The sequence below is a fragment of the Symphalangus syndactylus genome, chromosome 7 (assembly GCF_028878055.3).
Source record: "Symphalangus syndactylus isolate Jambi chromosome 7, NHGRI_mSymSyn1-v2.1_pri, whole genome shotgun sequence".
Lineage (NCBI taxonomy): Eukaryota > Metazoa > Chordata > Mammalia > Primates > Hylobatidae > Symphalangus > Symphalangus syndactylus.
The window spans coordinates 132,420,009-132,433,690 of record NC_072429.2 but is presented as its reverse complement, the minus strand read 5'-3'; the positions used below and the strand labels follow the sequence as shown (position 1 = coordinate 132,433,690).

The following is a 13,682-nucleotide window of genomic DNA, read 5'->3' as shown; positions in this document are numbered from 1 at the left end:
CCATTTGTGTAATACCACTAGTTTGCATGATTTGATGCCTGATTTCATTTGGTCTTTTAAATAACCCTGCCAGTAGGACAGGCCAAGGGTTCTGCTGGACTTTTTCCTTTTTGTTTACAAATGAGGACCTTGAAGCTTAGTGGCGAGAGACAGAATTGACCTTTGTGGTCATCTACTCTGTGGCAGGAACTGAGCTGTTCACTTTTGTGCAAGGCCTTTTATCCCACAGCAACCCTTCGTGTGAGCATTTTTGTTTGTTTGCTTTTTTGAGATGGAGTCTTACTTTGTCGGCCAGGCTGGAGTGCAGTGGTGCGATCTCGGCTCACTGCAACCTCCACCTCCCAGATTCAAGCGATTCTCCTGCCTCAGCCTCCTAAGTAGCTGGGATTACAGGTGCCCGCCACCACACCTGGCTAATTTTTGTATTTTTAGTAGACACAGGGTTTCACCATGTTGGCCAGGCTGATCTCGAACTCCTGACCTCAAGTGATCCACCCATCTCAGCCTCCCAAAGTGCTGGGATTATAGGCATGAGCCGCCATGCCCGGTCTGTGTAAGCATTTCTAATCCTATTGTGTAGATTCAGGAATTGAGGATCAGAGAGGGCAAGTGCCTTGCCTATGAACACACAGCCAGGAATGGGAAGAGTCAGGATTTGAATGCAGTTCTCTCTGTGCCTTTATTGTTGTTGTTCAGACAACTGTTGGCCATGACCCACTAGGAAATTCTTCACAAAACCAGAATAAATGGGCTCCAAGCGCCCAGTAACCAGGCATGGGCCGGAGAGCAGTTCAGAAAGGAGTCATTCTTCTTACTGGAAGGTTTGAGGGCCATTAAGTATCCAAGATTTACTGGTCAGGTCTTACTTGGTCCCACCCTGTGCCCATACATGAAGCCAGCCAGCCAGGATCCCAAAGGCCAGGACATGGGAGGATCTGTTTTTCAATAATGGGAAGTCCCCGGATGTGTTGCATTGGAAGTCATCCTCGCTGTCTGTGCAGAGCTGGCCTGGGAGCAGGATGTTCTGACATAAAGTGAAAGCAGATGCAGTGGGACCCCTTGGGTGGGGCAGGGAGGTGGTGGCTGTCGTGGCTACAGCTGCAACTTTCCAGCCTGCAGATCTGCCTCTTTCTCCCACCATCTGTGCACTTGGCTGGTGTGAGGAGGTTTGCCTCGGCACCTCTGGGGACTCTCTGGGCCCCACCCTCTTCTCTGAATTTGCCAAGCCCCTGACACATGCAGGCAACCACTCCAAGAACAGGAACATGGAAAGGCAAAGGAAAGATGCTGTGACTTCTACTTCAGGCAATGGCAGAAGCTTGTACCAGATCTTTTCTCCCACCGAGAACTATAAAAGCTGGAAAAACTTGAAATCCAGCTCTTTGAAGGCATTAGAGAACAACTAAAGCAGCCAGGACTTGAGGTGCAAAGACCCGCAAGAAAAAGGAAATAAGTTGGGGGACACCCAATATTCTCTGCTCCTTTTCTGCACAAGGTATGTGCTGATTTTTGCAGAGGGTTCAGAGGATGAGCAGAGAGCAGCAGTTCAAAGTGTTTGGCAGTCTCGCAAGGTGAGAAAACAAAACAGAGATAGGTAGGTAGGTAGAGGGAGTCTAGTCCTACCTAGGACTACTAAGTCAACCAAAACCCAAGGAACCAAGAACCTAGAGCAAAAAGAACCACAAAGAAAAGAACGTGTGCTCTGTGCCTTTTAAAATTTGCCTTTCAAGCCATTTGCCAGCACTTAAGTTTCATGGGTCCAGAGTCTAAGAAACCAAGCAGAAAACAGCAGATGAAAAGCTGAAAAGACTGGGCATGGTGGCTCATGCCTATAATCCCAGCACTTTGGGATGCCGAGGTGGGTGGATCACCTGAGGTCGAGAGTTCGAGATCAGCCTGACCAACATGGAGAAACCTTGTCTCTACTAAAAATACAAAAGTTAGCCAGGCATGGTGGCATGTGCCCATAGTCCCAGCTACTTAGGAGGCTGAGGCAGGAGAATCACTTGAACCCAGGAGGTGGAGGTTATAGTGAGCCAAGATCACGCCACTGCACTCCAGCCTGGGCGACAGAGTGAGACTCTATCTCAAAACCAAAAACACAACAACAACAATGAAAACAACAAAAAAAAAACTCTAAACAAACAAAAAAGAAAGGCTAAAAAGTTAAGCTAAGCTTATGGTGATCTCATAGTACAGGGGAGACAGAAATTGGAGATAGGAGCCTATAAGGAAGAGTCACCCTGATAAACATCTCAGTTTACCTGTTGAGAACGGCTATGCCCCAGGGGTAAGAGTAAACCAGAAATAGACCAGTCTTCATGAAAAGTGAAACACAGCTGCAGTTAGAACAAAGTAATGTGCCACTTCTGTACCTGCTCATCAGGAGACAACCAGTCCTCTCTGAAGGAGGACAGCCTCATCCAGAGCCTCTGCATTTTTGTCATACACAATACAAACAGCAACCAGGCCTGCCAAGGACAGAACCAAATAACCAAAGAAAGAGAGAGCAATCGAGAAAATAGACAATAGAAATAGACCCACATTATCCAAGTATCACAGGATATCCAGTGTGGGCTTTAAGATGGCTGTGGTGAATAATTGCACAAAGATAGATGACAAGGTGGAGAAATTCACCACAAAGTAGAACCCGTCAAAAAATTAGGTAGAAATTCCAGAACTAAAAGACACCACTGAAATGAAGAACTGAATCCATAATTCAAATAGAGTAGGCACAGCAAGAAGTGGGGTGGGTAAACAAGGTATTATCCAACATAAGAGGCTGGGAAGATGACAGTAAACCAAGTCCAAGGAAGTTATCCGAAAGGGAATGGGGAAGAAAGGGAAGATAAGAGCAAGTATTGATGGAATTGAATGATGAGCCACAGCTACATAGAAAGCCACAGGAGAAGGCAGGAGTCTGTGCTACCATTTTGCTGTGTGACTTTGGATAAGTCACTTGCCTTCTCTGGGTTTTAGTTTTTCATTTCAGGGAGACAAGCGTAAGGGTTACCCACCTCTCCCTTGGCTTGGGGATTACATGGGGAAAGTTGTGCCTGCTCTGTATTGAAAGCGTCAACTTTGCCAACAGCCTGCACAGTTTGCTCAGGCATTTCTCCGGTGACCATAGTGCCAGGGGCTGTGTGAAGGGATGGGAGGGCATCCCAGCCTGTGATGGGTATTTACTACCATCCCATTCAGCCGGTATTTACTACAGGTTCAAAACCCCGTGCGGTTCATTCATTTGTGTTTCCAGGAGTTTCACACAGTTCTCTCAGTCTCTGGTCATTGCCCCCCAACTCCCTATTGCCAGAGGAGTTTATCTTCACTAGGGACTCTCCTTAGGGAAATTCTTACTTTTCAGTCCCCAAAAGTGTGCTGACATTTGTCAGTCTTGTGCTGGTGACCCCACTAAGCTCTGTTGTGTGCAGGTGCTTCATGCCCCCTCGTATTGAGCATGTGGCTGGGAAATGACTGCCATTTGGCAGAGGACAGGGAGCCAGCTTCCCTCCTTTCCCATCCTTCCCTGCTCCCTCTCTTCTTTCTCCTTGTTCTGGGAGGCCAGGCCTCCCTCACCGCACACTTGGCATGCACAGATCTTTGGTCTGTGGCGTCTTGGCCCAGATTTCATTTCAGGGAGCCAGGGCTGGCGTTCCCCCATGCCTGCAGGCTGCCCCACACTTGCTAGAGCACGGAGAAGACATGCAGTCCTGGTTTCTCCCCTGCAGCCAGGGAAGGGGTGGAGCGGTGTTCTTGCTTTTCCACTGCAGTTTTATCCAGGGCTTTGGAAAGAGCTAAATAATACCAGCTCAGAAGCCTCTGATGGTTATGGGGAGTGCCTTGGCCTTGGAGGTGTGGCTGCAGGATGCCCCAGAGGAGAGGAGGCTGTCACAGTCCCACAGCCTGTGCAGCACAACCTTGCCCTCTGCCCTGCCTCTCACCCCACCCTTAGCAGCAGCTTAGAGCATTAATATCTCTCACGCAGAGGCAGGACATCGTAGGAAACCTGACCTCTCATCCAGAGCCTTGTTTGATCAACACGGTTCAACAGTCATCTGTTTCAGGGAACTCATCTCTGCCCTGGCATTAGGGGTGCAGAGGCACTAAGGGCAAGGGTGTCCTAGGCCCTGCTCATTATAAAGGCAAATGTAGTAAGACCATGGCATTCCTCTGCTCAGCCCCACCAGCGGGTTTCCATGTCACCCAGAGAAAACTTAGTCTTGACTGTGGCTTCTCTGGCCCAACACACTCTCACCCCAGCTGCATGCTCAGATTCCCTCTCACCCCCCACCCACTCCTCTCCTCCACACTGTCTGATCCAGCCATACAGACCTCCTTTGTTCCACAGGGTCTGGGGCCCTATTGATGCCTGGGAGGCCCCTACCTTAGATCCTTTTACGATATACCCCAGCAACCTTGTCCAGGGCCTGGAGAACGCAAGGACCAGCAAATATGCAGTCAATGAATGAGATGAATGGACAACCTTGATGGGCTGATGGCCCCAAGAAAGGAGCAGAATTTGTGTTATCAATCCCTTTTTCCCATTGAAGTGATGGTTCAGAAGGGCTAGGTGACTTGTTCATGGTCACACAGTGAGTAGAGTGGGACAGGCTGCTGAGAATGGAAATGTGACTCGGAGTCTGTGCCTTCTTTCTCCGATCTCCCTCTAGACTGTTGGCCATTTTGTTTCCCTTCATTCATTTCTGGGTTCCTTCATGACCCAAGCCTCCACTGAGCATTGAGTGTGTGCACGGGTGACAGGGTCACTGCCATAGCGAGGCTGAGTTTCCATCCTCACATTGCTCCCAGTCCAGGGAGGAGACATATGTGTGAAGAGCACAGACAGAGTGCAGCCAGGACCCTGGGGAACCAGGAGAGGCCCCTAACTCACCCCAGGAGAGAGCAGGGCTTCCTCCAGGAGTCGGCACCAGCTGAGCCCTAGAGAATGAGTAAGAGCCATCGGCCAAGCAGGGTGGGGTGGTTTTCTGGACAGTGGGGACAGCCTGAGCAGGGGCACAGAGGTAGGAGCAACTGTGACCCGTGAATCAGTCATGTTGCTTCAAGTTACAAATAACCTACTTTACCCCATAAAGGAGATTTATTCCCTCATGTAACTGAGGGTGGGGCTGCAGGTTGAGCAGGATCAGGGACTTAGCACCATTTATTTGGGTTGTTCAGCTCTGGTCTCTTCTACACACGCTAGCAAAATAGCCAGCAGGATGTTCCACGTGTCAACAACAAGTTAGCCAGAGCAAAAGAAAGTTTCTTCCCTCCCTACAGAAGCTTGGCTGGATGAATTAAGGCACATGCCCATCCCTGGATCAATTACTGGGGTAAGAGGTGGGAACCCTCTACCAGTCAAGTGAATTGTGAGCCTACCTGTGATGATGCAGAAGTTATTCTTACTTAAATTACAGAGCTGCTCCTTGATGGGGGCAGGTGGGGAGAGAATTGGATGGGATACCTGTGGACACCACTAGGTTATAAACAAAATCTAGGTTGTCATGAAAAGTGAAAATTGGAGCAGAGGCCGGATAGAAATGACGTTGCCAACTGAGCTGCAGAGCTCAGACCTTGTCCTCCATACGTTGGGCTTCTAGTTCTGGAAGCTGTAGAGGATTGCACCCTATGCATCTTGGGCCCTGGATGTCTCCAGAAAGGCACTGTGGATTTAATATAGTTTTGGAGCTACCCCCCTTTCTACCAAAAGGTGATCAATCTCCTTTCAACTCAAATTTTCCTGGAAAAAAATATACCCTGTTTATTGACGATCTACACCTTGAGGATGGGGAGGAATCGATCAGATTCCTTCCATTCTTCAGCATTCCAAGCAAAGACCAAAGAGACCATGCTCCAGGGCAGAGGTGTAACCACAGTTGTACCATACAGAAATCCCAAAGTGTGGGTGAGAGCCAGGGGGTCTCCAATGGGCATTTGAGAGGTACCCATTTGCCTTCTTCAAAAGAATACTGCCCCCTTGCTCTATATCCCTCCAGCCATAGTAATCTGAAGACCAGTTAACAAGTCAGGTGTCTGCTCCAGGGTAGAGCCCCGCAACTCCCTGTTCCTGGTCCCTGAACCCCTCCAGATGCAAGGAATCAGAGGACTGTGGATTTGGACTCAGATCCTGCACCTTCCTTTCCTTAGGCAAGTCATCTAAGCTCTTTGAGTCTCAGTTTCTTCCAAGACAAAAAGAGAAACTAGTATCTAGCTGGCAGTATATTCTGAGGATTATCTGAAGAGATACGTATGCATGAATATCTCATCCTCTCAGCTCTTAGTGGATCATCAGAGAATATTGATTCATTCACATGTTGAAGAAGGAAAATTAAAGTTCAGCAATGGCCTAATAGATACCAGAAGCCCAGCATACATCATTTTATCTTATCTTCATAACCATTCTATAAGTAGGTGTTGCAGAAGAAGAAACTGAGGGTCAGGAAGGTTGAATAACTTTCCCAAGGCTCCACAGCTGGGAAATCACAATTTGAACCTGGCCCCTTTTTATGGAACTGAGGCCAATTGGCAGAGCTTGAATGCCCAGGTAAAAGGAACCCTGGGCCACTCTAAGCATACCATTGTTGTTGTGCTTGTTGCCGAAATCCAAAATCTGGAAGAGAATGAAGTAGAGAGAAAGGCAAATAACATGCATTTAACAATCCCTGTGTGTATTGTACCTACATGCATCACGAGCTCTTTGACAAATGTTTGTTGAGTTTGTCAGTGTGCTAGATTCTTGTTGGAAACATGGAGGGGACACCTTCTGCATCCCATAATAACCTTGCAAATAGATGATAACATCCATTGTATGCACGCACTGAGGCTCACAAATGTAGATAAACCATCCAGAGCCACCTGCCAGGTTGGCATGACACCAGAAGGAAGACCACGGAATACATCCTGGTGGAGATGTGGAGAGAAACATTTTTTATAGCAGGATCACAGAATCTCACCCTATTTTCTTCCTCCTTTTCTTTGCAGATGACAGACAACCTTCTGTGCCTTCATCAAGCTGGTTGCATACCCACCATGTCCCTGGCAACAGGATGGGAAAGAAAAAGCCCTAATTAAGGATCATCAGAAACCACAGTTGGAGGAGGACGGCAGAGACAGCTTCCCTCCGGGCTATACCAAGACCCTTTCTTCGAGGTCGTCGCTCCTGAGGGACCCTGGACTGTCACAGAGATTAATGACCCCTTATCTTCTCTGGATGGGAAAGGAAATCGCTGGTTAAAGCTTGATGAAGAGACATTATCAGCTCTTTAAGGATTGAAGAAGAATAGGCTACTTTATTTTCTGAAAAGGTAAATATATGCAAGCAAAGCCAACATGCCACGAATGGCCTTGGTCTACCACACAGCAGTGTCTGGGACACAGTTGGGGGTCATCCCCCAGTGGGAGTGAAATCGAGCTTAGCGGCCCTTGTGTCCTCCCTTGGAATTCCCGCCATCCCTTCTAATTGAGCCTCCACCTCTGGGATTTTTCTTCCGTTTTTCTCCTCTCTTAGGAGGGAGTTCCTGCTACCCATCGTGGGAGGCCACCATCAGGACTGCGAAGATGGTGACCCTGCGGAAGAGGAGCCTGAAAGTGCTCACCTTCATCGTGTTCTTCATCTTGGCCACCTCCTTCTTCCTAAACTACTCCCACACCATGGTGCCCACCACCTGGCTCCCTAAGCAGATGGTCCTGGGGCTCTCCGAGAACTTCAAGAGGTTTATCAAGCACAGGCCTTGCACCTGCACCCACTGCATCAGGCAGCGCCAGCTCTCGGCCTGGTTTGACGAGAGGTTCAACCAGACCATGCAGCCGCTGCTGACTGCCCAGAACGCACTCTTGGAGGACGACACCTACCAATGGTGGCTGGTGAGATGCTGCCTGGGCGCGGGGTCTGGGCTGAGAGTTGGGGTGTGGACTGAGAGCAGGGTCTGGGCTGAGAGTTGGGGTGTGGACTGAGAGCGGGGTCTGGGCTGAGAGTCGGGGTGTGGACTGAGAGCGGGGTCTGGGCTGAGAGTCGGGGTGTGGACTGAGAGCGGGGTCTGGGCTGAGAGTGGGGATCTGGATGACAGTGGGAGGCCTGGCCTGAAAGTGGGAGTCTGGGCTGAGGGTAGGGGTCTGGTAATGAGAGTCAGATGCTCCCAGAGTTAAATGCTCAGTCCCTGTGTACACCTGGGGCCCTGCCAGGCAGTTAGTAGGATTCAGATTATTGTCCCACACTATTTATTGAGGATCTATTATATCTAAGTCAGAGCAGGAAGCACGGCTTTAGTTTCCCGTGGCTGCCATAACAAATTTCTGCACAATTCATGGCTCAAAACACCAAAAGTGCATCCTCTCGCAGCTCTGGAGGCCAGAAGTCTGAAATCAAATTATGGGCAGACTTGGCTCCTCCTGGAGGCTCTGAGGGGGAAGCCGCCCCAGGCCCGCTCCTGGCTCCTGCCGGCTGCCGGCAGTGCTGGGTGTTCCTAGGCCCAGAGCTGCAACAGTCCAGCCTCTGCCTCCACTTCCACGGGGCCTTCCTCCCTGTGTCCCTTTATGTCTCACATGTCCCTCTCCTTTTCTTATGAGGACACCTGTCATCAGGTTTAGGGCCCACCCTAATCCAGGATGATCTCATGCAGAGATCCTCAACAATTTCACCCGCAGAAGCCCTTTTTCCAAATGTCATGCTCACAGATTCAGGTGACTAGCACTTGAACATATCTTTTTAGGAGCCACTATTTCACCCACTACAGCTATTGAAATGCAAAAGAGAGAGAGATCCTTATCTCATGGAATTTTATTCTGACTAGGAGGGGAAGATAAGAAATAAACAAGGTAGGCTCACACAGAAGTGCTCTGAAGACAGATCCAATGAGGTTTATCATAGAAACTTAGAGGGGGGCTTCCGTAAATGGGGTCACCAGGGAGTTCTCTCAGACAGCAGGACTCAAGTTGAGACCCACAGGCAGAGAAGGCAGCGGCCATGAGAAGAGCAGGACCGTGCACTGCAGGTGTCTGGGACAGCGGGTGCAGGAGCCCGAGGGTGGCCTCTGCTGGATGTATTGGGGAGTAGAGGAGCTCCGCACGGCTGGGGGCTGTAAATCAGGGGAGGTGCAGTGAGACGAGGCCTGAGAGTCAGCAAGACCCAGGGGAGGACTCTGGGATTTCTTGTAAGTGCAACAGGAAGTCACTGTAGAATTTTTGTCAGGGGGTTTCATCTGATCTTATCATTTGAAAGGTCATTCCCATTGTTAAATGCAAAATAGATCGAAGAAGAGCAAGATATATGTGTTCATTTCTTATTTATTGAGCACCTACTATATGCTAAGCATCACTACATTGAGATGGAAAAGATAGAGTCTTTCCTTTCTTGGGTTGCGGGAGTGATGGGGAGAGAAGGGAAAACAGACAAACTCAAGCCAGGATGATAGGTGCTGTGCAGGAAGTGCGCGCAGGAGCGATGGTCTTCATGTCCAACTCCCCTTGGAGCCTGGGGTTATCACAGAAGGCTTCCCACAGGAGGTGATGGCCAGGCTCATCATGAAGGATTCAGAGAGGTTATCCAGGTAGATTCTGGAGGAAGGTCTATTGGAAGTGTACAGAAAACATGCGTGAAACTTAGAAGGGTCGAACGCCCTGGGCTATGCTTCCGAAGGCCTGGCTGAGTCCTGGTTTGCTAATCTGTGTTGAGCACCACTGTGTGCTGGTCCTGGGGTGGGCTCTGGGGAGGTGACAGAGAACCGGGCAGGTAGGGTCTTTTCCCTTTCAAAGATCCAAGGGTCTAGGGAAGGAAGTGGTGAGCCAGGCATGGTAAGGGTTAGGGTCTGCTCTCAGCCTCGGCACTATGTACTTGTGAGGCAGGATCAGCCTTAGTCACAAGGGCTGCCCCGTGCATTGCAGGATGTTTAGCAGCATCACTGGCCTCTACCTACTAAATGGTAGGAGTGCCCCATCCCTAGTTGCGATAGCCAGAAGGTCTCCAGACATTGTCAGGTGTCCCAGGTGGGGTGTGCGTGTGTGTTGGTGCACATGCATGCACAAAGTTGCCCTCCCTTGAGAACCAGCAGGGTTGGGAAAATGACACATTGATGGCAGAGGTGGCTTCACACACATCCCATCTCCTCTCTGGATCTGATTCCCCCTGTAGCAGCAGTTGCTGGGACCACATTAAGTACAAACTTCCTCTTTAGAGCGTGGAGTCTGTGATACTCAGTGTCACCATGGGATTCTGTTTGCAAAGGCCTTTTGGGACCAACAGGGTGCTACACAGCCTGGATATAAATCAAACAGGAAGGGACCTTACATATCAGCAGGTAAAGGAGAAACTTGGGGGCCTTTGTCTTCATTTTACAGATAAGGAAACTGAAACTCAGAAAAGTTAGGTGACTTTTGCAAAAGAGAACATCAAATCCAGCCTCTGGAAATACCGTATTAAAAACTGTTATTAGAGAGCATCACCAAGACAGTATCGATCTTTCTTCTTGGGGAGGGTGGTTTCTAAAGCTCTTAGGCTGGTGTCGCCCAGGAGGGTTAAAAAGGCATAAGGGAAAAACATCAGCTTCTGGATATAACCCATGTGTCTTCAAAGAACACAGGCTATAATGTAGACTTAGGAACTGGGGCCTGGCATCAGCATTCCTAGGTTTTGTCTCAGAGTTTATAGGTCCCATCAGGAGTAACTTTGAAGAAGCTCTTCATCTCACTGAGTCGCAGGTTCCTTCGTGTTACATGGGAGAAACAAGTTACTTCACCAGGTTCTCTACAACCCTGCAAACATTCGTTTTAACAATTGTATTTATTTTTGTTGGTTTAATGGGCAAGTAATACTGAACTTAGGTTTTTTTTGGTTTTTTTTTTTTCAGTACTAATTAAGGCTGAATATATTTCTACTTAGTTGTTTCCCATTTACCAGATGTCTTGCCCTACCTGCAGCCCTTCTCTGCAGTCTTTTTCTGAAGTTTAGCCTCTGGTGGCTAATCCCAGGGTAGCCACTTGGAAGGAATGGGGCTTCACCCTCTGGAAATCAACAGAAAGGAGCAGGGCATTAGAGCTTTGGGGTTCTAAAAAATGCATAGATAATACAGAAACCACATGCTTTGAATAAAGAATCAGGATACAGGCATGGAATATTTGACATCAAAGACATCCTGGGAATTCCAGGCTGCGCCATTGCTCTGCTTAAAGGCCCCCCTGCAGGCAGGACTATTTCATGAACGGAACGGGACTTGGGTCCTGATACGGTTTGGCTGTGTCCTCACCCAAATCTCATTTTGAATTGTAGCTCCCACAATTCCCACATGTTGTGGGAGGGAACCGGTGGGAGATAATTAATCATGGGGGCGGTTTCCCCCTTACTGTTGAGGGGGCTGGAAGAATCTTAGGTGAGAATGTGAGGTCCTGAGCTCCCATCCTGCCCTGAGCTTCATAGTCCTAATCAGTCAAGTGGGCATCACAATTCCAGCTCATCCCAGCCCTGGCAGGAACAGGGACACAGGAGCAGTCACCCGGGCTCACTCTTTTAGTTGAGTTGAGTCGAGTTGAGTTAAATTGTGTTGAGTTGAGTTGAGTTGAGTTGAGTTGAGTTGAGTTGAGTTGAGTTGAGTTTACAAATCAGCCCCATGCCCTGCAAGTGAAGAGACTGCACCACCATCCCAGGCTGGACCTACTGACCCCTGTGACCCTCTCCTCGGGTCTCTGTCCCAGACACCCAGGAACAGGGATTCCTTCTTCCCCAGTCCCCATGTCCAATTCAGAGACAAGCCATGTCAAATGCTGACTCTGCCTTCTCTACTTGTCCCCAACTTGGGAAACCATTCTGTGATATGCAGGGAACATTCTCAAGGAACAGAAAGAGTGCAACCCTCCCCTGATTTCCGTCCCCTGCCCTCCTAAGGCATCTTCCCATCCCAGACATCCATTCCCAGTGCCCAAATGTAAAATAATACCATCATACTGTCCACCCGGCACCTAGCACCAACTCTGACCAGGTCCTGGGCCCAGCTTTCCAGGTACCACTGCCTTGCCCTTACCACCCCCACCGCCAGGAGGGTGTAGGTATCTCATTGTCCTCACTTTGCACTTACCAGTTCACCCGCTGTCAAAGGGCACAGTCAGATCCCCTTCTAGTTAAAGGACATGATCTGGAGTCTGGCCCAGGATATTCAAACTGTCTTGGTCCTGGGAAACTCACTTCACCTCTGTAAGCCTCAGTTTCCTCACCTGTAAAATGGGTCTATAAGATCACCTTTCTCATACAACCGTTATAGAAACTCAGTGAGAAGCTGCCTATCAGGTTCTCAGCATAGGGCCCTGCATAGAGCAACCATAGAACATGCGCTTCTGCTCAGGGTGAGCCATCTGAGTCCTGCATGAGCCGTTTCTAAGCACTGCCTGTCACTGCGCTAACCTGTCCACTCCACACGGCACCGGGGATGTGGTAGGGGCTCAGTTGTGATGAGTTGAATGAATGAATGTGTGTTAGCTTTAGCAGTTGTCATTCACTTATTCAATGGACATATCTTGAGCCTGTACTACCTAGCATGCTTGTGTCTGCTGCTTGAATGCCAAAGGGGCCAGGGAAACCAGCAGCAGCTGGGGATTGGAACGAGGCCTGTGGTGAGGCCCCAGTGGTGCCAGCCATGTGTGGAAGGCCAGAGACTGATATTTCCAGGGTCTAAGGGAGGATGCTCAGAAGGCAGTGCATCATTCACTGGCCATGGAAGGAGGAAGGAGGGTGGGAAGGGAGCGCGAGTACCTCTTCCCAACACTCTCGGGACGGGTGTGGCCTGTGGATAGGGACGACTTCCAGCCATTGTGCCTCAAGACAGGACAAACTGCCACAGCACGTGCTCCAGAGTTCCTGTGTCTCATGCCCGAGTGCAGGGTGAGGTGAGGCACCCAGGGCTCCAGCTTCAAGGAGATGCCTGCTCTCGGGCCGTGCCCCTGGGCATGAGTGGGCTTCCTTATCCCACTTGCCCGACTCCTCACTTGCCTCGCCCACCGTCGCCCCCGGCCTGCAGTGCTTGACTTCATGGAGACCTCCCCTTCCTTCTCCTGCCTTGCTCCTCGTCCCTCTCCAGACAGCACCCACCATGGACACCTGCATCGGTGCCCCAGCCTCTGCTTCCAGGGAAGCCGACCCAAGGCCCCGTGCTTCTACAAAGCGCTCAGGCCACCAGGCGGCAGGCATTGATTGAGCGATGATTGTATACAGAGACATATACTTGGAAACTAGTCAGGAAGGCTGGGGAGGGCGTGTCCCTGAACCTCCAAACACTCTGTCCTGTGTTCATATCAGTAGCACTGTCATACTTTTTTTTTTTTTTTTTTTTTTTTGACATGGAGTTTCGCTCTTGTTGCCCAGGCTGCAGTGCAATGGCGCGATCTTGGCTCACCACGACTTCTGCCTCCCGGGTTCAAGTGATTCTCCTGCCTCAGCCTCCCGAGTAGCTGGGATTTCAGGCATGCACCATCACGCCCAGCTAATTTTGTATTTTTAGTAGAGACCAGGTTTCTCCATGTTGGTCAGGCTGGTCTCGAACTCCTGACCTAAGGTGACCCGCCTGCCTTGGCCTCCCAAAGTGTTACAGGCGTGCGCCACCGCGCCCAGCCAGCACTGCCGTTCTTTTATTGTCACCGACAAAATGCAGAGAAAACCAGAATATTTCTTTCCCAAAACAGTGATGCCACGTGGAGTAACCTGC

At 49.7% G+C, this 13,682-nt stretch overlaps 1 protein-coding gene across 5 annotated transcripts in view; it reads left to right on the top strand.

Annotated features, from left to right (window-relative positions):
• ST3GAL1 (ST3 beta-galactoside alpha-2,3-sialyltransferase 1) overlaps window positions 1-13,682 on the top strand; it is a 116,800-nt gene that overhangs the window by 87,931 nt on the left and 15,187 nt on the right. For all 5 annotated transcript variants that reach the window (XM_055287323.2, XM_063643559.1, XM_063643560.1 and 2 more), the window contains 2 exons: window positions 6,982-7,304; window positions 7,508-7,863. In XM_055287323.2, the coding sequence (XP_055143298.1) occupies window positions 7,558-7,863 (306 nt within the window). In that variant the 5' untranslated portion in view covers window positions 6,982-7,304; window positions 7,508-7,557. The remainder of the gene's footprint in view (window positions 1-6,981; window positions 7,305-7,507; window positions 7,864-13,682) is intronic.